Consider the following 20481-nt stretch of genomic DNA (forward strand, 5'->3'; position numbering starts at 1 on the left):
AGATCGGAGGGCCAGGAACATTCTACGGAAATGATCTACAAGTACATCTTATTTACGTTGTGGCCCAACAAATGAATGGTTTGGATCATCTTTGAAGTGGGCCCCACTGTACTTTTCTAAAAATACCTGACTTCACGCGCGCACACCATTTAAAATCTCTCTAACAACCTTCTCGTAAAACCAAAGCATTCTACACGATGTGTAAGCTCTCATTCGTAACGTACGTGTAAAATAATAATAAATAATCATAATAAGAGATGGTTTTTTGGCCCCCTCTAGGATTATGCGCCCCGTTAACTGATTTTGTGGGCAGAGTTTAACGCTTTTTGACGTAAATTAACGTTACTAGGGGGGCGTATAATCTTACAGAGGGGCGAAAAAATTATAAAAACTTCCGCCGCAACTACAAGTAGAGCACGAGGAACGACCCTTCCCGTATCTTTTTTCATATTCCTCGCGAAAAAGCGGGAAGAAAAATAGGAATGGCGGAAACGAGCTTCTTCTTCTTTCACCAACCAAGCAGAGTTATTTCACGTTCTCTTCACATTAGGAAAATAATTTCCAAATCCCCCAAACGGCGTAAACTTGCCGCAATGAGAGCTGTTTCTCACTGTCATGGAAAACCTAACCCTTACCTAGGTCAACGCCTCCAAACACTGTACAGATTAAAATAAAGAAAAAAACTTCCAGATGTTAGGGTTTTGAGCCTTCTGGGTTTCAAAACTCACGATATTTAGGGTTTTGATTTCATGAGAGAAAAGAGTTTCCAAAAATTCACCCGATCGGGCGTTCGATCCTGCTGATCGGCGAGGATAGGAGTGATTGGAGTTAGGTAAAGTATGTTTGCTATAGAATTTTAAGATAAAGATGTTTTTTTCTCATTGCAAAAATCAGTTCTTGATTTGTGATCACGTCATTTTCAAAAATTCAAAAATCAGTTCTTGAATTATTATTATTTTCAGATCTTTGCCTTTAGGTCATTTTCAATCTTTGGTCGTCGTCAGCTCTTCAAGAGATCTAAGGATTTAAGGAGGATTCGCTGCTTCAGATTCCTGTCTTTTTTTTTTGTGGTAAATTAAGACTCCGAATCATTCATATGTTTGAATTTCAGTTTTGTAGCTCTAATCCTCTGTCTAGTATTAGATTTTAGCCGGAAAAAAGAAGAATCTAGGCTCTATTTTTTTTAAAAAAAAGGAAGAATCTAGGGTTTTTAATCGCCATTCGTATGGTTTTACTCTCTGAAGCAAGAAATCGAGCGATTTTTTTACCTTTTCGTGTATCTAGATTTTGCTCTGTTTGAATTGACAGTGAAGCTAGAGGTTTCAACGTAATCTTGGATTATATGAGATTTGAGTTTTCTACTTGTCCTGGTTGAACACTTGGAAAAGGGGAAACCATTGTTCAGCATTTCCTAAAAAATTCGTCTCTTAAATGAGGATGGAGAGGTTATGTTTTCCGCGATGCAGAGTTACAAGAATAATGGCTATACTTCAGATTGTTTTAGGAGGGTTTGTTGTACTAGTTAGCATTACCAATCTCCTTCGTTTCTACTCTGCTGGATTTTTCCTGCACGAAGAAGATATTTGCCGGCATTTTTACGGTAACAAAGATGCTTATGCTGATTTTGACAGTAAAGCTTTGTCGGATCGAGTTGAGGAGGTCCTTTCAAAAATGGCAACTTTGCAAGGCAAGCTTGAATCCACTGTACAACAGATGGAGAAAAACAAAGACACCTTGGGTGTAAACATTTCGAAAATGGAGTACAAGAGGTTTCTACAAGAGGAGGTTATTCAGCCTCTTTATAGTGCTCACATCTCTCTGAGACTGATTCGCATTCCTAAGGTTGAAGATACCAAAAATGGGGCTCTAAAAGAAGACCCTTTGATTAATTTCTTCACGGTTGAGGAGATTAGGAAGTATATAACTGCGAAGGAGAACCGATTGGGGAAGATTAATATATACGGAACACATAAAACTTACAACACGATAGGTCACACCTGTGTCTTAATGAAGAAGGAACTGGAAGAGTACATGAATTATGACATTGGGTCTTACTGTAAAGATGACTGGAACATAGCCCAGCGGCTGATGATTAATGGGTGCAACCCATTGCCTCGGAGGCGATGCTTGGCTAGGGCTTCAAAGCTCTACCAAAAACCGTTCCCAATTAATGAGTCTCTGTGGAAATTACCAGACGATAGAAATGTTAGGTGGAGCAATTACCAGTGTAGGAATTTCAACTGTTTGTCAAGCAAGAATCCCAAGAGGGGTTATTTTAAGTGTGCTGGGTGTTTTGAGATGGAGAAGGAAAGGTTTAAATGGGTAAATAACAACTCTTTGCCAGTAGATTTCTTGATAGGCGATGTCTTGGCAGTCAAGCCTGGAGAGATAAGGATAGGGCTGGATTTTGGTGTTGGTACAGGGACATTCGCCGCTAGAATGAGAGAGCGAAATGTGACAATTATCTCAACTGCTTTGAATCTTGGCGCACCTTTCAGTGAGATGATTGCACTGAGAGGTCTGGTTCCTCTTTATGTCACTATAAATCAACGGCTGCCATTCTTCGATAACACGTTGGACATGATTCATACAAGCGGGTTCTTGGATGGCTGGATTGACCTACAATTGATGGATTTCATCTTGTTTGATTGGGATCGGGTCTTGAGACCAGGCGGGTTGCTCTGGATTGACAGGTTCTTCTGCAGCAGAAAGGATCTGGATGACTACATGTACATGTTCTTGCAGTTCAGGTACAAGAAACACAAATGGGTTATTTCTGCTAAATCCAAGGATGAGGTTTTTCTTTCTGCATTGTTGGAGAAACCACCTAGGTCTTTATGATTGGACATGTTATGTTATTACTTGTACGTCTTTTATATGCTATTGATCTAGTTAAAACTATCATTACTTGTTTGCAACTCATGGCTTTCATTTTTTGGGAAGATAGAACCTTAAGCCCAATACAACAATACCGGGACCTTGAGAAAGAATAGTTTTAATGAATACTGGGCCTTGAGAAACAATAGTTTTAATGAATTGACCATTACTAGATAGTTGGGATGATTGGATGAACATATATTTAATTCAAATGGTTGTTTTCATCAACCATCGCAATCTTCCAAGCTCATTCCTCTTCACTTTTTATACCTCACACCATGGCATCCAATATCTTACGATCAATCCTTACTCCTACTACGTTTCTCAACCATTTTGAGCTCTGCTATCTCAGTTCATTGATTCTCATTTGTAGGTATTTTTCTGTCTACTATATATCACTTGCTTTGGCTCTTTTTCTTGAATACACTTCTTATAGATTGCTATGTTGCCATCACAAGCTGTTAATTCCAACGTGTTTCTCTCAGATTTAATCCTCGACAGTGAATGCCTTCAGTAATTCTCTTCTCCAAAAATCTGAAATAACAGCTGAGATTATAAGGGAACGGATTGGAAGTTACTCATCATGATAAATGGTTTTAACTAGAAGGTAAGATGTGAATATGTGATTGCCTCATGAGCTAGTTTGAACTTTGAATTAAGTGCAATTCTAACTATTAGGTTTTGACTGGTAACTTAAAGTACACATCAGTTGAATATTTTAGATGGTCACAGATATCACCCAGCACTTGCCTGGTCATTGGTGTTTGGGATCAGTTTGAAACATGAGAGAGCTCATTGCCCTTCTTCACATGAAGGCTACATTACCAGCAAAGTCAGATAAATGGGATGAGGCGTGAGGAAGATCCAAGTGACCAAGTGATGTTTGCTAAAACATCTGGGATTGAGGAGTAAGGAAGGTGGGCATCATGACAACAAAGGATATGTGGAAGGTAATTTCCCAAAATCAAACGTCCAAGGGCGTTTGAATGCAAATGTGTTGTAGGTGGCTAGATGTCTTCCCCTCGCCAAGTGCTCGGACTGTTTTATCCATCTGGGTCTGTTTCGTTGCACCACCATTGTCCTAGTAGAGTAGTTGGTAAGTAGGAAACTGGTAGAGTGGTGGGGTCCTAGTGGAGTAGTGGTAAACCTTTGGTTCTCAAGCGTAGAGTACTAATCTCCTTGAAGAGTGAGAAAAGAGAGACATAAATCCCACAATTCTACTGTAAAATACTACCTTTTAAAATGTTTTTTTAGCAGTAGAGTTAAAGGGTGTGACCTCAACAGACACGGGACTAACTTGTAGAGTAGTGGGCAAGTAGTTTTTTGGGTTTTGGCTTCTTTTTGCAGCCAAACGTAACATGACGCCCAACTTTACTAAGTAAACTACCAGTGAAGTCCTCCAAAGTGTACAACCAAAGATCTCGTGTTTGTGTGGATCCAATAATGTAAGATGTTACATTGAACCCCGGATGGGGTTTGCAATCTACATGGTCAGGTGGTTCAGGGTTCAGGCTGTGGAAGGTTTGACATTGCTGTGGCTTCAAATAATAATGCAACCAGGGAAGCATGGAGAAAAGCCAGTGTCTCATACCTATGGGGAGGAGGGTCTCCTCTACTTGCAGGAATTTTCTGAGTCCGGAAAAGAAAAACTTCTCCAAAACTTCTTACTTTTTCACTGTTTGATTACAAATGAAAACAGTTACTTGAAACAGAGCAATTCAAGATTTATCTAGTACCTTCAACTTATAATGGTCTGTTGCATCTGACAACAGCCACAGAGGCTCACTTTACAGCAGATTTTGCCTTCATTTACCAGGTGGCTGCTGTTAGATGCAACAGACCATCTGTGAAATGCCTTTTGCGATGGATGCTAGCAAATCCCCTCTAAACAAGCCATAACTATATCATTTTCCTCTAAATGGTGAAGATGGAAAAAAAAATCCCTGTCAAATTTTTTCCACGAGAAATTTTTTTCAGGCAATCCAAACAGGGACTGTAAATAAAATAACATAAGATAAAAAATTGAGGTCCTATTTTGGATGCCACCAAAATTGACCCTTATTTTCATATCCATTACATAAATTCACTTGTGTAGCCATGTGAACCACCGTTATTTAATACCTTATAAATGTAAATTTTCCTATGGGAAATGTTATCAGCACTACTGTATTTTGATGAGGGCACTCCTCACTTTATTAAAAGTACGGTATACCCCGCAGCATTGGATGATCCAAACCGTCCATTAGATGGGCCACAGCCTAAATAGGCTGCGCCCCAAAAATCATTTCCATAGGTTCATCCTAAACCTTTGATCTATAGAGGGTTAGGATCAACCTTCTAACATTCAGATCAGAGGGGTAGGATGAACCTACGAAAATGATTTTTGGGGCACAAATTAGTTAGGCTGTGGCCCATCTAATGGGCGGTTTGGATCATCCTATGGTGCAGGCCATACCGTACTTTAATAAAGTGAGGAGTGCCCTCATCACCCTCATCAAAATACAGTAGTGTTGATAACATTTCCCTTTTCCTATAGTTATTAAGTACCATGTAAACTTATTTGTAGCTATTAAACATCTTTTTTTTTTTTTTTTTTCGAGAAAGGTAACAAAATTTTATTCCAACATAAACGGTAGGGGACAAGATGTCCCCAATTACACTAAACAGTGCCAAGTCGTCCAAAAGATCCTGACTAATTATAATAAAAAACAAAACTCAGATCCGGGAGAGGATGAAGGACTCGCATAAATTGATAGCCAGATTAACTCCCGCCTTAGCAAGCGCATCCGCCGAGGAATTCGCCGATTTCCTCCGATGGACCACAAGAGGTCGTAAAATTCTCACCAAACCTCTCACTTCGTCAATCTTGTTTGCAAGCCGCCAGGGTCCACACTTCCGGTTTGTCGCCCAGGCCACCGTATTGGCCGAGTCACCTTCAATTATAAGAGGTGCCAAGTTATGTTCCATAAACCATTTGAGGGAAAAAAGAAGGGCCGTGACCTCAGCTTCATTTGCATCGCATAATCCTGCCGGCCCGGAATATGTAAAGAGAGGATTTCCAAAGTGATTTCTGATGATGCCTCCGAACCCCGCCACACCGGGATTACCAATGGAGCTCCGTCGAAATTTAATTTAAGCCATCCCACGGGCGGTGGCTCCCATTAACATTCTTAAACTTTTTTTTAGAAATAACCGTCGACCAAGAAGAATAAGAGATACCTCCTTTGGCCCTTCCCCATCCAATGACCTCCAGTTTGATCTCCAGGGAGATATGCTGCCAAGATCTCGCCACGCCATTAAAGATGCGATTATTGCGTTCCTTCCACAAATACCATGTGATTGCAAATGGAACAACAGACCACATGAACTCCCCCACACAGCTATGAAAAGCCCATCCCCAATCCATAGTGACCCTTGAGATGCTACTTTTAAATACCAACCGCATACCGAAAAATCTAATAATATCCATCCAAACAAGAGAAGAGAATTCACAATGAAGAAGGACATGGTCAATAGATTCCTATAGCTATTAAACATCTTTTGAATGTAAGTGTCTCTATCTATTAGATCTAGATGTCTGTGCTATGTATAAATTTAAGTTTCTCTATAGCTATTAAATATCTACACTATAGTTATTAAACATCTTATAAATACGTTTGTCAAGTCCGTGCCTTATGCTCTGTTTGGTTGCCGGGTTTTTTTTGTTCCCGGGAGTTAAGTGGGAGAAAAAAATACCCTGGGAGATAGGTGGAAAAAAAAGTCCTGGAAGTATCCTGGTAAAATAAAAATCCCATGTTTGGTTATGTGGGAGAAAAAAATACCCTGGGAGATATGGTGGGAGAAAAAAAAACCTTTGTTTGGTTGCTTGAACTGTTGGGTAGAAAAAAATTCTTCTCAAGCTTATTTTTGGTTCCTGAGTTTATTTTTGTTCCTGGGGTTATCTTGGGATGGGATGAAAAGGCAATCATTACAAAAGTGGGATTAAAAAATTCACCCCACAAGTAATCATTACAAGAGTGGGATTAAAATAAACCTAGTGATAAAAGGCAACCAAACATGGGATGGAACCAAAATTTAACTTACTCTCCCACAAAACTCCCAGGCACAAAAAAAACCCGGCAACCAAACAGAGCATTAGGGAGGGCTCTTAAGCACTCGTTTTTTATTATTTTTAATTTGACCTCATAAAAGTTTAGTGATGTAGAACAAGTGGCCAATGACTACTTTGAACGATTAGATTTTGAAGAAATTGGGTCGAAGGGCAGGTGGTGATGTTAGTGTGCCCACCTTATCTTTTGATTCGAAAGGCGTAATTGGGTTACGGTTGTTAGAATCGCTATTATTACATATAGCTAGAAAGATTGTCGGGACCTAGGTAGAACTCACCCTTAAAAGCGAGCCGTTAAGGGGAGGGTGCCCGTTCCCTTATATGCCCATCTACATCCATATCACTCTCTGAAGTGGGATCTTTTTTGCATTTGAGTGGAACCCCCAACAATCTCCCCCAACATGGAAGCCACGTGGACAATCTCGCCATGGGTGGAGCTAGGAATTTTCACTCGGGGGCGGGACTAATTTACACTTGCCTGCATTGGTCATTGGGCGGGGGGGGGACATGGCCACTATACTACCTAAGCATGTATGTCTGGACATACATGCTTAGGTAGTATAGTGGCCATGTCCCCCCCCCCCCCCCCCACCCTCATGCCATATGTGCCTCTGCCCCCGAATCTCGCGCCTCCATACGGCTGCAATGTGGGAACTACAAGATCTCCTCCGAAGAAACTTCACCGTCCTTGAAGATATACAGGGGTTACCAATATTTTCTCCTAGGGACCTTCTACATCCATATCACTTTACGAAGGGGAATCTTTTTTGCTTTTGCGTGGAACCCTAACAAAGATGGCGAGGAGCCCTACAATGTTGCTAGTTAAACCCTTTTCTTACCAGACAAGCAGGCGAAAAAATAATGAGAATCATCCGAAGCAACTTTGAGCCACTCTAATCGTTCACCATTCCTAAAAGTGAGCATGGCACCAAGTCAATTTGTGCCATGTAAATATTAAGGCCCTGTTCGTTTAAGATTATGGATCTGAACTCGCAATGGTTGTCATAATCAGGGCCTACGTACGTGCATGTTTGGTTGCTAGGGGTGCAACTTGGGTCGGGTTCAACCCGAACCCGGTGGGTTGAACCCGAATTTGGGTTGGGTTGGGAAAAATCAACCCGAATTGGAAACCGGGTTGGGTCGGATTGGGGTGTCGGGAAACCCGACCCGAAACCCGATTTCCAATTCCAATATGTATAAAATTTTTACTTCTATATTTGTTTTGTCATTACTTCAAAAATAAAATGGAGAAATCAAACAAATGGTGAAATCGAGTTGGGTTGGGTTGAGAAAATTACAAATCTGGTTGGGCCGGGTCGGACCCGACCCGAGTTGCACCCCTAATGGTTGCACTACAAAAATTTGTGAAAAAAAGTTCTTCACTTAAAAAAATCATTTCAGGGCCCTTTTAGATTTCATGAAAAAACATTTTTTACGGAATTTTTTGGGAAATTTTTTAATTCCCACAATTTAGAGGGAAATGATAAAATTGTGATTTTCTAGGTTTTCGTTCAAATACTTTTATCTGGAAAAGCTGTTACTTACAAAAAAAAAAAAAAAAAACTGCCAAACATGCTACACGAAAAATTGGTGATGTCAACCTTATTCATATGGGTGGGCTCAGAAAATAGGGCTGGCAATTTAACCCGGGAAACCGGGGATCCGCCCCGCCCTGTTCGGGGCAGGGATTCTCCGATCTAGACGGGGCGGGCCTTGGCCCCGCCTCGATTCATTATATTATAAAAAATAACTTATTTAAAATTTGAAGATCTATCAAATGATCATTTCATTTTTCAAAGGCTTTCACAGCAAATTAATGAAGAAAAGACAACTGAGGTTGTGCAAATATCATTTTCCATAAAAATATGCTTATGATTTAAGTTTGTCTTATATTTTATATGTAAGCAGTTCTCACATTTCTTATTTCATTGGGCGGAGATTGCACGGGGATTTTTTCCCAGGCGGGGATGGGGATTCCACGCAACCCCCGAAGCGGGGACGGGGAATGCAACATCCGGCCAGGCCCCGCCCTATCAGAAAATCCAAAATCCTAGCCCTCCAACGTAGAGATTGCTTCTTGTACGATGGAGATTTTTTTTTTTTTTTTTTTTTGGGTGGGGGTCAGTACAATGGAGATTTCATATAACCACCAAAAAAAAAAAGAGACTTCATATGAAATCGCCTATGTATCATATGAAAACAATGGAGAATTCATATGGTACATAGGTGTGTGATTTTTGAAGAAATATATTAGGGCATACAAACTAGTAATATGGGTCTACCCTTTGGATGATCCAGACCATTCATTTGTATGACCCCGGCTGTACATATCCGTGCCTCAAAAATATTTTCCATAAAGATGATCATAACTCTCCGTAATGTTAAAATCGGTATAAATTGGGTCACTGCCTCTCAATGGTGGGACCAACAAGTGGACGATTTAGATCAGGGAATGTTAAAATCCCCCCCTATTCTACCCGGGCCACCCCCTAGTAGTCTAAAAAAGTAAGTCATAATTCATAAATACACTAGAGGGGACTAGCCCGAGGAACCAAATGGGGCGAATTTATCACTGGCTCACTGCCGTTTAGATCATCAAAACAGGTGGGCCTGCTGTGTGTACTCGGCAAAATACGACCACGTATCATACGGTACTCGTACAAGTTGCTTCTTATTGGAAACTGGAAAGGACGAAAAAACCCTTCCAAGCTCCTCTATTTCTTGCCGGTAACATAAAAGCATAAAACCCTCCTCTATCCCTCTCTCTCACACACGCGCGCGCGCACACACACTATCTCTTTACTTTTTGGAGGTTTCGGTAAGATTGTTTTGGGTTTATACCTTTGTTTTTTCACCCTAGGGTTTTTAGGGTTTGGCAGCCATGAGCAGTTGGGAGAGTCTTCTGCTTAGGATCGGTGATAAATGCCCCGAATACGGTGGAAACTCTGACTTCAAAGAACACATTGTGAGTAAATTTTCTCTCTTATTTTTTAGCCATCTGTTAATTTATCTATTCTCTACTTCTCGAAGCCCTATTTTAGAGAATTTGCAATGAATTTATCTATATACAAGAAACCAACATGTTCTTGAAACTGAATATTTGAATTCTATGGAATCTTAAATTTTAGGCTCTACAATGGAAACATATCAAATTCGAAGGGTTTTAGGTATTAAAATCCAAGTTTTAGCTTGTAAAATCTGGGATTTTACAATCCTGTATTATAAATTCCGTGTATCCTAACAGCCCCTTACTGTTTTGGGTGTCATGAAATGTGTGGATCTGTTGCTCATGCCTTACTCAATTTGGTGCATTTTTCATGAGTGCCTCTGGGTTTGCCATGATAGTTTGAGGCCTTGAGCTAGCTGTGAATATCTTGTACTAGTTTAATTTCTATGGGCTTCTTTCTAAATTCTTTTGTGTGTTTCTCTGATCTTAGAAAATCCATAAATGTGCGAGCATAGTTGGAGAATGGGCAATCCGATAATCATTAGATTGTTAACTAGTCTCTTTATTTTCATTTCTTCTGTTGACATAAATTGACAATTTTTTTTTAAAAATAGTCGTCCTTTGTAAATACATACAAACTTCGTGAGAATAAATCTTTCGAGCAATCTGTTAAAGTATAAAAGATAAATAACGCCTTTCTCCAATAGCTTTAGCTTTTGGAGAAGTTGGTAAGTTAACATGGTATTAGAGCTAAAGGTCTCGAGTTCAAACCTCCCGGATAGCAAAAATCCACATGCCATGGTCGGCCCAAAGTGGGACCACATGTGCCACGTGTTTGCCAAGTGGGCCACACGTGCGGGCTAGTGTTAAAGTATAAAAGATAAATAACGCCTTTCTCCAACAGCTTAAGCTTTTGGAGAAGTTGGTAAGCTAACACAATCAATGTACGATAATGTATTGTAATTGCTTCTTAAACAAGCACATGAATTTGGAAATGCTTTTACTTTAACTAAAATAGTGGCTAGACTATGAGCTTACTAGATGTAGCGTAATAAACAGATAAACCCAGCCAGAAGTGAGAGATATTATTTTTCCCATTTGGAAGGAATCTTCTTGGATGTTTCAAACTGGGAGTCACAGAAAAATAATGTTATTTTAGAAGCCTCCATGCAATTTTGCTGTTGGGATTAAATTTCTGAACCAATGTTTCTTTTGACTCATGAGGTAGAAGGGCATGTGATGGTTTTCATTGGAGGAGGAAGGTAAACTTCTTGATGTTATGCTATGATTTCCTTTTGGGTATCTTTAAAATATCGTAGAATGCTGTTGACTCTTGCCCGATTATGTAGATCTCATTGAAAAATCTCTGTTGCACTCTCTCTTGTTGTGCCTGGTGCCTCTTTTTGGTCCTTGTTAATTTGCATTCCTGACCCACCCCCTTGAGTGGTGCCTCTATCAGCGCAATGTGATTATATCTGAGATGGGTTTCCCTCAAAGGAATCCATCTAGTTTTTTGGTATTCTTCGATCTCCTTCCACTTTCTAAGGAAATTCTGGATCAAAAACTTCTCGTCTAGGCAACACTTAATATTCGTAATCGCTCAATGCTAATATTTGTCATCGCCTTCTCAATAATGTTCTATTAATCTGATGTAAAATATTATATCGATCAATTTAAATAATATTAACATGGGCCAACACTCGGATATTATTAATATTGACATGTATAAGTATAGTACATTTATGTTAATATTTAATGTTAATATAAATAAGAAACTATTTAATTATGACTGGACAGGAGGTACCTAAGAGGGATATCTTTCGCTATTTTTGTCCAATCCTACATAAGGAAGGAGAGATTGAAGAGGATGTTAACCACATAATACGACCGGGTTGGTTGAAGTGGAAGCATGCTTCAAGAGTTCTGTGCGGCGTAAAATACCTACCAAGTTGAAGGGAAAGTTTTTATAACACAGTTGTGAGGACAACCATGCTGTACGGCTCATAATGTTGGGCCACCAAGAAGCAGCATGTGCATAAGATGGGTGTAGCAGAGATGCAAATGCTTAGATGGATGTGCGACCACACAAGGTTAGAGCGAATTAAAAATGAAGACATCCGTAAAAAGGTTGGGGTGACACCAATTGAGGAGAAGATGAGAGAGCTTCGCTTAAGATGGTTTGGGCATATCCAACGTAGGCCTTTGGATACTCCAATGAGAAGAAGTGAGTCGTGCCAAGTCGAGGGAGTAAAAAGTGGTAGGGGCAGACTGAAAACAACTTGGGTAGAAACAGTGAGGAAAGACTTGAGGGCTAGGAACACAACATAGGACATGACCCTGGATAGGATAGAATGGAAGAGAATGATCCTTGTAGACGAACCCAAGTAGTGTTAGGATTAGACTTAGTCAATTTGAGCCGGGTAGATCCTTTCACCTTCTTTATGAAAATTTTCTAAAGGATTCATTAGCCGACCCCAACTAGTTTGGGACAAAGGCTTAGTTGAGTTGAGTTGAGTTGTATAAATAAGAAACTATTAGGATTTGTCTAATTACTATAGGATATCACTATATTAACATTTTAATACAAAAAATCATTTTGAACAATCACCATTTTCCTTATTGTACGACTTGGACCACTCACATGTACACGATAAGGTTTCTGTATCTTGTCAGCCATCACAAGTCCAGCTGATCGCTCTTCGTCCCATCTTCATTGAACCATCCAAGTCCCTAGCCCATGGGCGATGGAAAAGACATCATTTGAAGTGTCTCCAAGTCGTTGATGCACTCTTCCATATGGAGAATGGGATCTCTATTTGACATGGGATCTGGGCCTACCAGGTCATGGGTCATCATATTATCAATCCCGTTTGATGACTTTTTGTCCCTGATCCTTCGATTCGCTCGAATGGCGAAAGTGATCCCGGCTCTAGCCAAAGGAACTTTTGCTAAAATAATGAAGGAACCAGCACTACAATGTCTTGTGCGGCTAACTTCGGGTGTTGAAAAACTCATTGATTAACGAAGCCGAGTTATTTAAAAGCTTGGGCTGGAAAGAGAACTTGCCCGAGATAAAATTGACTGGACTTAGAGTCAATGAACGGCATGATCAATAGTGATGCTGATCAACAAACACTTGCGTCAATTGTACGGCGTATTGGGCTCTTTTCATTCTTCAACACGATATACTGGGCTGCTAGTCCATCTTTTAATAGAAATGTTTTCATTAAGATCTTGTTTGGGGATTTTTTTCATAATGATCAACCCGAGGTCCCATTTGCAACATGAATGTGATTGAGTCCAGTTATCTAATGGTGTACACAAGTCCAACCTATTGTCAGTGTTTACACTCTGATTGACTGATCATAGCCCCTTGATCTCTAAAGAAACTGCTTAGGTTTCTGCTGAGAGAACCTAAATTGTTGTGGTTTTAGGTATTAATCTTATGGTGGCATGTTTGTTTGGTATGGGAGAACCTAAATTATTGTTTTTTTAGGTATTAATCTTATGGTGGCATGTTTATTTGGTATGGGACTAGTACCGCATGGCTTACCACATGATGGTCCTCCAATTAGCAGTCTACTCTTAATCACACTCAGGTTTGTCATGTGGGACCCAAGGTTGATTTTAGGAGAATTTCTAATGGTGATTTTAGGCTGAATTCCTTATTTTGAGTTTTTATATGGTGTCCGACCGTCCACCAACAAGGGCAGAGAGAACACCCCCACCCCTCTCCCCCCCTTGATTTTTGATCCAGGTCAAACCCCCTTTTTTGAATTCCACCTTGATAAAAAATTAACGTGGTTGATATTTTCTCTCTCCGCCCTTTACATATAAAAGGCCGCCACCATATAATTTCTCCATTATTTTAATATCAATATTGGAATACTGATATTAATACATTTGCAACCACTTAAATGTGGATTGCGTATTGATATTAAATTTTAAATATTGCACACAATGTTCATCATTATATTGTAGCCTCTGTTAGATGGTGAATGCCAATCTTTTCAGCACTTGATAGTTTAGTCAAATTAACGTTCCGATGTTAATATTTAATATTAAAAAATATTATTGGACATAGCTTGTTAGGCATTGATTTTTTCAAACTACCATTAAAAAAAAGCATGTTAGGCATTGATTTTTCCTTTCAAAATTTTTTGCATTATATATAACAAAAAACAATGGTTGGAGCCAAAACAAAATGGAGCTGTCATGCCAGATCATTAAGTCAGTACAAGTCCTCCCAAAATTTGCTTAACTTTCTGCTAAACTATACCCTTGTGTATATAGGGACATAAACAATTAGCCCAACTGAGATATCATGCATTTCTAGAAAAAAAATCTCCTAAACCTCCAAGGCGAGGATGTTATCTTATTAAGCTGCCAAATAACGCTGAGCACGTCGCCTTCAAGCCACAAGTTCTGAATGTTGCCATTATAATATTTACTTTGCGTATGATTGCGGGAAATCACTTACTGGTTTAATCATAAAAATACCACTTTGTACTTTACTGCGTTACCTTCGTTGAGTCACTCTGTTGGGTTCAGAATTATGCAGTGTATTACATTACCGATTTTTGTTGCAGGAAACATGCTATACCATACTTTTGCGGGAGTTGGAACACTCTGGAAATGATATTTTAGAGGTAAAGGCTTTATTTTTCTTTCATCTCAACTATGCTATTTTGTAGAAATACTTCTAAAATGGTGAAGCATGTTCATTGAATAGGTTTTCAGTGTCATATCTGTTAAGTGTCATCCTAATTTTCTTGAATATTGCGTTGAATATTTTATTATTGTTCAAGTTCAAACAAGTAAACATAAATATCGCATTGAATATCGCGGACTATTTATTTTCAAATTCTTAAGCATTTATCTCATTATTATAGTTGCCACGTTACAAATATTTCAATGCATCTAATACTAGGTACTCGTATGAGTGGGTTCCATCAATAACTTAAGGAGGTTGAGCAAATGAATAAGAAAACATGTGAATTTTGTCTCTATTGATGTTGTCAGCATGACATCAGCAATGTGGCTCACCAAATTTTTTATCAGGATGGAAACTGATCATTTTTTTTCCTAAAGATTTTTAGGGGATATTTATTTGATATTCAGGTGCTATTTATATGGCTCGTACAAACTCCCTTATGTTGCCAACACCATATGACCTCTTTTTCCCTTTTTGTAGTTGGTTTTAGAGACTTCTATTGCTACTTATGAATAATTTTAGTTGTGGTGAAAGGGTTTTGATTAATGATAGGGTAAATCTTAGGTTTTGGTAGTATTTGGGTTTTAAGCTTTTATTATATTTAGGGGCTTTTAATGCAATCTTTGGCCTAATTACAAAAATTTTCAATTATTATTGATTTCTACCGGTTTTCTCCATTGGATCAGCCACTTTCATTGTTTATGATCCCTTTCTAGTTGTTTTGGATTGAAGCCATTGTTATGTGCTTACGTTTTTTTTCTTTGATTGACAACTTGATTGTTTTGTTGTGGCTTTCAAGTGATCGAATTGCATTGATTTGGTGTTAGATTTTAAGCCTTCTAGTCCTTGGTTTTGAGGATGCACATTTATTAGGAAGGATAGAGTATAGACTGATTGCAAAATTCAATTGAGAGGATTGATTAGGGATCATACACCCAAAACGTACCCCCTGAAAGCACACAGTGAATGCTATTAAAAAAGGAAAGCACGCAATGCTCCAACTATAAGATGGCATGAGGGACGAAGGTGGAGGGTCTACTACATGAGATATTCTCTACAGGGGTGTTATTATAATTTTGGGACCATATTATCCCTAGGGTGTCTATATCAAAGATGGGTGTCGTTATCATTAGATGACATTGTAATTGATGGGGTGTCATTATCATTATTGATCCCAACTCATTAGACACTTGTGACATAATGTGACATCATGTCAAGTCATATATGGCCCACCCTTTGCCTAGAAAGAATTCTATTGATCATTAGGGCTTATTTTAATTGTTATCAGTATTGCAATATTTGAATAACAGAATAAGACAAGTAACGTGTCAGAACACTATTGGTAGATATTGGGAGTAGTTGTTTGGTTGTAGCAGGATTATTAAAGAGTTCTTGTGATTTGTGACGGCAGTATTAAAAGTTTAAATTTAGATAGTTGAATAAGTCTTAGGATGCGTGCCAGTTTCCTATTGGTACAAAACATTGTTTTAAATTTCCCTAAAGTTTCCCCAAAACAACCGAAATGTTTCCGTTTCCATCCCCTCTGGAACGAAATCTCAACGAATTCCTTCCACGCCATTATTTCCATCAAAATTCCTGAAATTTGTCCGAAATTTCCAAGATTTGACCGAAATTGGGAACGACAAAAATAAAAATAAAAATAAAAATGGAAAGATATATATAAAAATATATATTTTTTTAAACTGAAAAAATAGAAAGATGTTATTATTTGCATTTCATTAATGTAGATAATGATATTTGGTAGGCAACATCATTGACGACACTGATGTAATTAGAAAACACATGAAAGACATCAGCTCAAGCTCTAAATAAAAATTGAAGAAAGCAATTGAAAGTACTATGATGCAGTGAATTTTCATCGAAGAGTAGATATTTTCAATGGAGGAGATTTGGTTATGATGCAATTGCAAAAAGGCCTATTTCTGGTGTGAAATTGCAATACGTTGGAGTAGATGAAAATTGCACGGTGCATACTGATATGGATTCTCAAATAGATCAAACTACGGATGTGTTGGATGCAAGGTTTAAAATTTTGATTTCGGTACCGGTTTCGGACTTCCGGAAAACCGAAATTTTGACCGAAATTTGGAAATTTGGTTCCAAATTCCGGACCGAAATTCCGAAATTTCGGCCGAAATTTTGTAACACTTTTTTTAAAATTATTAAATAATGTCATTAAATCGAAAATTTGGACCGAAATTTGGTAAATGGCGAAAAATTGAATTTCTGAAAATTTCGGTTTCGGTCCCCACCGAAATCTGAAATTTGGACCAAAATTTCGGATTTCGGTCGAAATTTAAAACCATGGTTGGATGTCAAGCAATGACAAATCATGGTAAAATCTGTAATCTTTATCTCAGTCAGTGGGTTGGATTACTATTGCCTTCAACTCTTCAAGTAGCACTTTGGTTTTAGTAGAAGACTTCAAAAAGGATCGTTGAAGAGAAATTCAAACAGTCCATCACCAACTACTCGATGATTCTCTTTGACCTGGGCGAATGATGCTTATGATTGGGCCCAGCCTCCACTTAAAGGGTTTAAAAAAATGGAAAATTAAGAGGTTTCAAGGGTGAAAATTTGACCCCAATTGACGACGTCAACATGATACTTGCATTGGGGTCCACCCATTTTCAACTCGAATGAAACTCATGGAGTATGTCTTTTTTTTTTTTTTATCATTTTAAGATTTTAGGTATGTTTCTTTGTTTTTTAGGGCTTGTATAGGTGGATTTTAGAAACCCTTATATTGCCCAAACCATATGGCCGATCGGGTTGGTTAAAGCTCTGTTTTGGTGGTAGCAACAAATTCAACCACGGTTCCACTAAAGTTTTTTTTCTTTTTTTTCTGCCTATGTTTGTTCTATTGATGCGACAATTTTTTTTTTGAGAATGGCCACCATTTCATTGATATGAAGACCGAGATGGCCAAGGTACACTGAGAAAAAGACATCCAATGGGCTAGAAAACAAACAATAGAAATGATTCAGGGAGGAAGAGATTCAAACAAAGCAAGAGACTCTTTCTGCACTCCTTCCCTAGTCAGACGATCAGCCACCTCATTGTCCGTCCGATGAACTTGCATGAAAACAAACTCTGAATTTCTCGACCAATCTAACATCTCATCAAAGAGCCTATCAAATCTCCACGGATGGCTTTGATTCCTTTTTAGCCACTCACATTGAGAGAATCCCCTCTACTGCCGCCTTTTCTATTTTGTTCTCCACCATAAGTTTAAGTCCCCGATTAAGCCGCACGAACCTCCGCTTCCCCAATGGGGCCCGAAAATGCCCATACTACATCCCCTTGAGCATTTCTTACCACGCCTCCTATTCCTGCCTGCCTAGATTCCTCAAACTCGATCCGTCAAAGTTTAACTTAAGGAAGCCGGGTGGAGGGAGTTCCCATTTCTTAACTATTTTTTGTTTAATCTCCACGCTCCAACATACTTCCCTCCATCCTTCCCAAAGATCATAAGCCGATGCGAATCTAAAGGAAGGAAGAGATTTCACCGAATGGATTGTGAGGGCTATCACTTTGATAAATAAGCCCTTGAGTGCCCTTTGAATACCCTTGCATTTCTTTCCTTCCAAAGAACCCAGATTAGCATTTCTTTCCTTCCAAAGAACCTAGATTGTTGTGACTAATGTTGTAGTTAGAATACCAAAATGCGATCAAGTTGCTAGGCCAAATTCAGCAAGCAACACTATGGATTGAGGGTGAATGGGTGGATCTCTAAATAGTTCCAAGTGAATATGAGAGGGACCCTTTCTGCATTTCTTTTTACCTTATCTTCCCGTTTGTTAGGTTGGGTTTACGTTGTCCTTCACAACGCAAATTCTCAAGCTCATGAACTTGGTAACTCTGGATGTGATGTGATGTTTTGATGGGATGGTTAATATAAATATTTAACTAGCTTGGGTTCTATTTCTAGTGTAATAGCTTTCACAATCTCTCAGCTAACAGAATGAGTAAGTAATTCAACTCATTCGCTTGTAGATATGAAAATTTGAAATCAATATTATGCAAGGGAGCATTCTTTCGTTAATCTTTTTTGTTGCAACTCACCCCCATTAGTTCATTTCTCTAATCATATTTTTCTTTTAATTACCAAATGACCTGTGATTCTATAATGTAGTGACATTTCACAAATCAGAACCATATTTGAAGTTTTTATAGGTACCTGGATTTTGTTTTGGGAGAAGTCATTAACATTTTGTATATTAGAACTATTTGTTCTTTTGCCACTGGTATTATGGTAGTAAAAAAGTTGTGCCAGGAAATGGACGTTATCATTGTGTGGTTTCTTTTGGGTGGCTTATTTTTGCCATTTGGCATGAGAACAATGCTTATCAAGTAAACTTAATGATTTATGTAGGTTTGTACATAGAAACTGAGTACAAACTTAAATGAAAACAAAAAAATAGGGTTGAAGAAAGAAAACGAATTAATGCATTCTAGGCTTTTGCAAGCTTGGATTACTCTGATAATTGTTTATCAATGTTGTGTACATGATTCACGGATGACTGAGCTATTGGCAATCGTATTGGTAGCCTATGTGATGAATTGGTAGCCTATGTGATGAATACTATTTGAACTTGAAATTAATGGTAAATCAATTTAAAGCCTTCTGTGGTCTCTTGAGGTTATTCTTTCCAAGATTGATGCTCAATACTGTATTTTTGATATTTTGTTAAAAATAAATTCATTATTTTTCTGCAAGTTTTCACATGTTTAAGTACTTACTCGGTTTTCTGCATTCTCACAGTTCCTACTTCAATGTGCTGAACAATTACCACACAAAATCCCTCTGTATGGAGCAGTGGTAATGTATATCTATGTCCATTTGTTTCCCTCTCTTGATAGATAGCTGTGCATTTATTGAACTTTTGTTAATTAGTTCTTTCTCTATTAGCCTGATAATTATCTCCAATATGCCATGAACTAGTGCTATAAGTATGATACTTGTTTGTTGCCGAAGCATCTGAATTCTGAATTACACCCAAATCCTCGTTTTTTTCAGTTGAACTTTGTTGTCATATTCTATTCATGAAGAGAAAACAAAACCCTTATAAAACGAAAGGGAGAAACACACAACAAAACTACAACAAGGGCAGAGATTGTCCCCACAACTAACATATCTCTACTAATCCCATTCTTGGGGTGCTTTGTCAATCATCAACATCTGCTGATATTGGCTAAGCTTAAGCTATGCTTGAACTTTACTGATTTAGTTAGCATATCCACTTCATTGTCATTTGTATGTGTTTTCTTTAGTACTTCCATCTGCTATCCACTCTCTTATCTTGTGATGTCTCACGTGAATATGTTTAGTCCCGTCTTGATGTACTTTGTTTTTCGCTAAATATATGACACTTTGACTCTTACAATGTAAGAAGGCGCCTTCTTACTTCAACCCTATATCACGAACCAATCCATCCAACCAAATAACCTCCTTGGTAGCCTCATCTACCACCATGTACTCTGCCTCTGTTGTGGACAAGACAATCATAGATTGAAGAGAAGCCTTCTAAGAAATAAACCCACATGCTAATGTGAACATGTAGTAGTTTTCTTCTCGTCCATATTTTCTATAGAATCTGAATCTACACAGCGTATCAACCCATCTTCAATTTTATCCATGCCATACAACAAGCCAAATCTTGTAGTGCCCTGTAAGTATTTGAGAATCTAATTCACTGCACTCCAATGCTCCTTTCCCAGATTTGCCATGTATCTACTTACTACACTCACAACGTTGCTATATTTGGCCTTGTACGGACCATAGCATACATTAGACAACCAATAGCACCAGCA

At 38.5% G+C, this 20481-nt stretch overlaps 2 protein-coding genes across 4 annotated transcripts in view; both read left to right on the plus strand.

Moving 5' to 3' along the window:
• The first annotated feature begins 475 nt into the window (after positions 1 to 475).
• On the plus strand, positions 476 to 4109 carry LOC143852933 (S-adenosyl-L-methionine-dependent methyltransferase). 2 transcript variants are annotated; one of them, XR_013236908.1, is made up of 3 exons: positions 476 to 2750; positions 3363 to 3484; positions 3610 to 4109. XR_013236908.1 is itself a non-coding variant. In XM_077362594.1 (2 exons), the coding sequence occupies exon 2, from the start codon at positions 1432 to 1434 to the stop codon at positions 2839 to 2841; it is 1410 nt and encodes a 469-aa protein (XP_077218709.1). In that variant the 5' UTR covers positions 476 to 832; positions 963 to 1431; the 3' UTR covers positions 2842 to 2918. The 2 variants fall into 2 exon arrangements, 1 of the variants encoding a protein (XP_077218709.1); XM_077362594.1 differs by lacking the exons at positions 3363 to 3484; positions 3610 to 4109 and having other exon boundaries at positions 476 to 832; positions 963 to 2918.
• A 5631-nt stretch (positions 4110 to 9740) lies between these two features.
• ABH1 (ARM repeat superfamily protein) overlaps positions 9741 to 20481 on the plus strand; it is a 72754-nt gene continuing 62013 nt past the window's right edge. The window contains exons 1-3 of one of the 2 annotated variants that reach the window (XM_077362065.1): positions 9741 to 9950; positions 14522 to 14581; positions 19433 to 19489. In XM_077362065.1, coding sequence (XP_077218180.1) covers positions 9867 to 9950; positions 14522 to 14581; positions 19433 to 19489 — 201 coding nt within the window. In that variant the 5' untranslated portion in view covers positions 9741 to 9866. Of the gene's footprint in view, positions 9951 to 14521; positions 14582 to 19432; positions 19495 to 20481 lie in introns of those variants that run through there. The other variant, XM_077362067.1, reaches the window with a different exon arrangement.

Source organism: Tasmannia lanceolata, unplaced genomic scaffold (genome assembly GCF_043159265.1).
Source record: "Tasmannia lanceolata isolate RefF3 unplaced genomic scaffold, GAP_Taslan_0.1 ptg000019l, whole genome shotgun sequence".
NCBI lineage: Eukaryota > Viridiplantae > Streptophyta > Magnoliopsida > Canellales > Winteraceae > Tasmannia > Tasmannia lanceolata.

Bases quoted from the DNA above. Each gene is read 5' to 3' on its own strand.
- LOC143852933 (XM_077362594.1), top strand. From the start codon at position 1,432: ATGAGGATGGAGAGGTTATGTTTTCCGCGATGCAGAGTTACAAGAATA.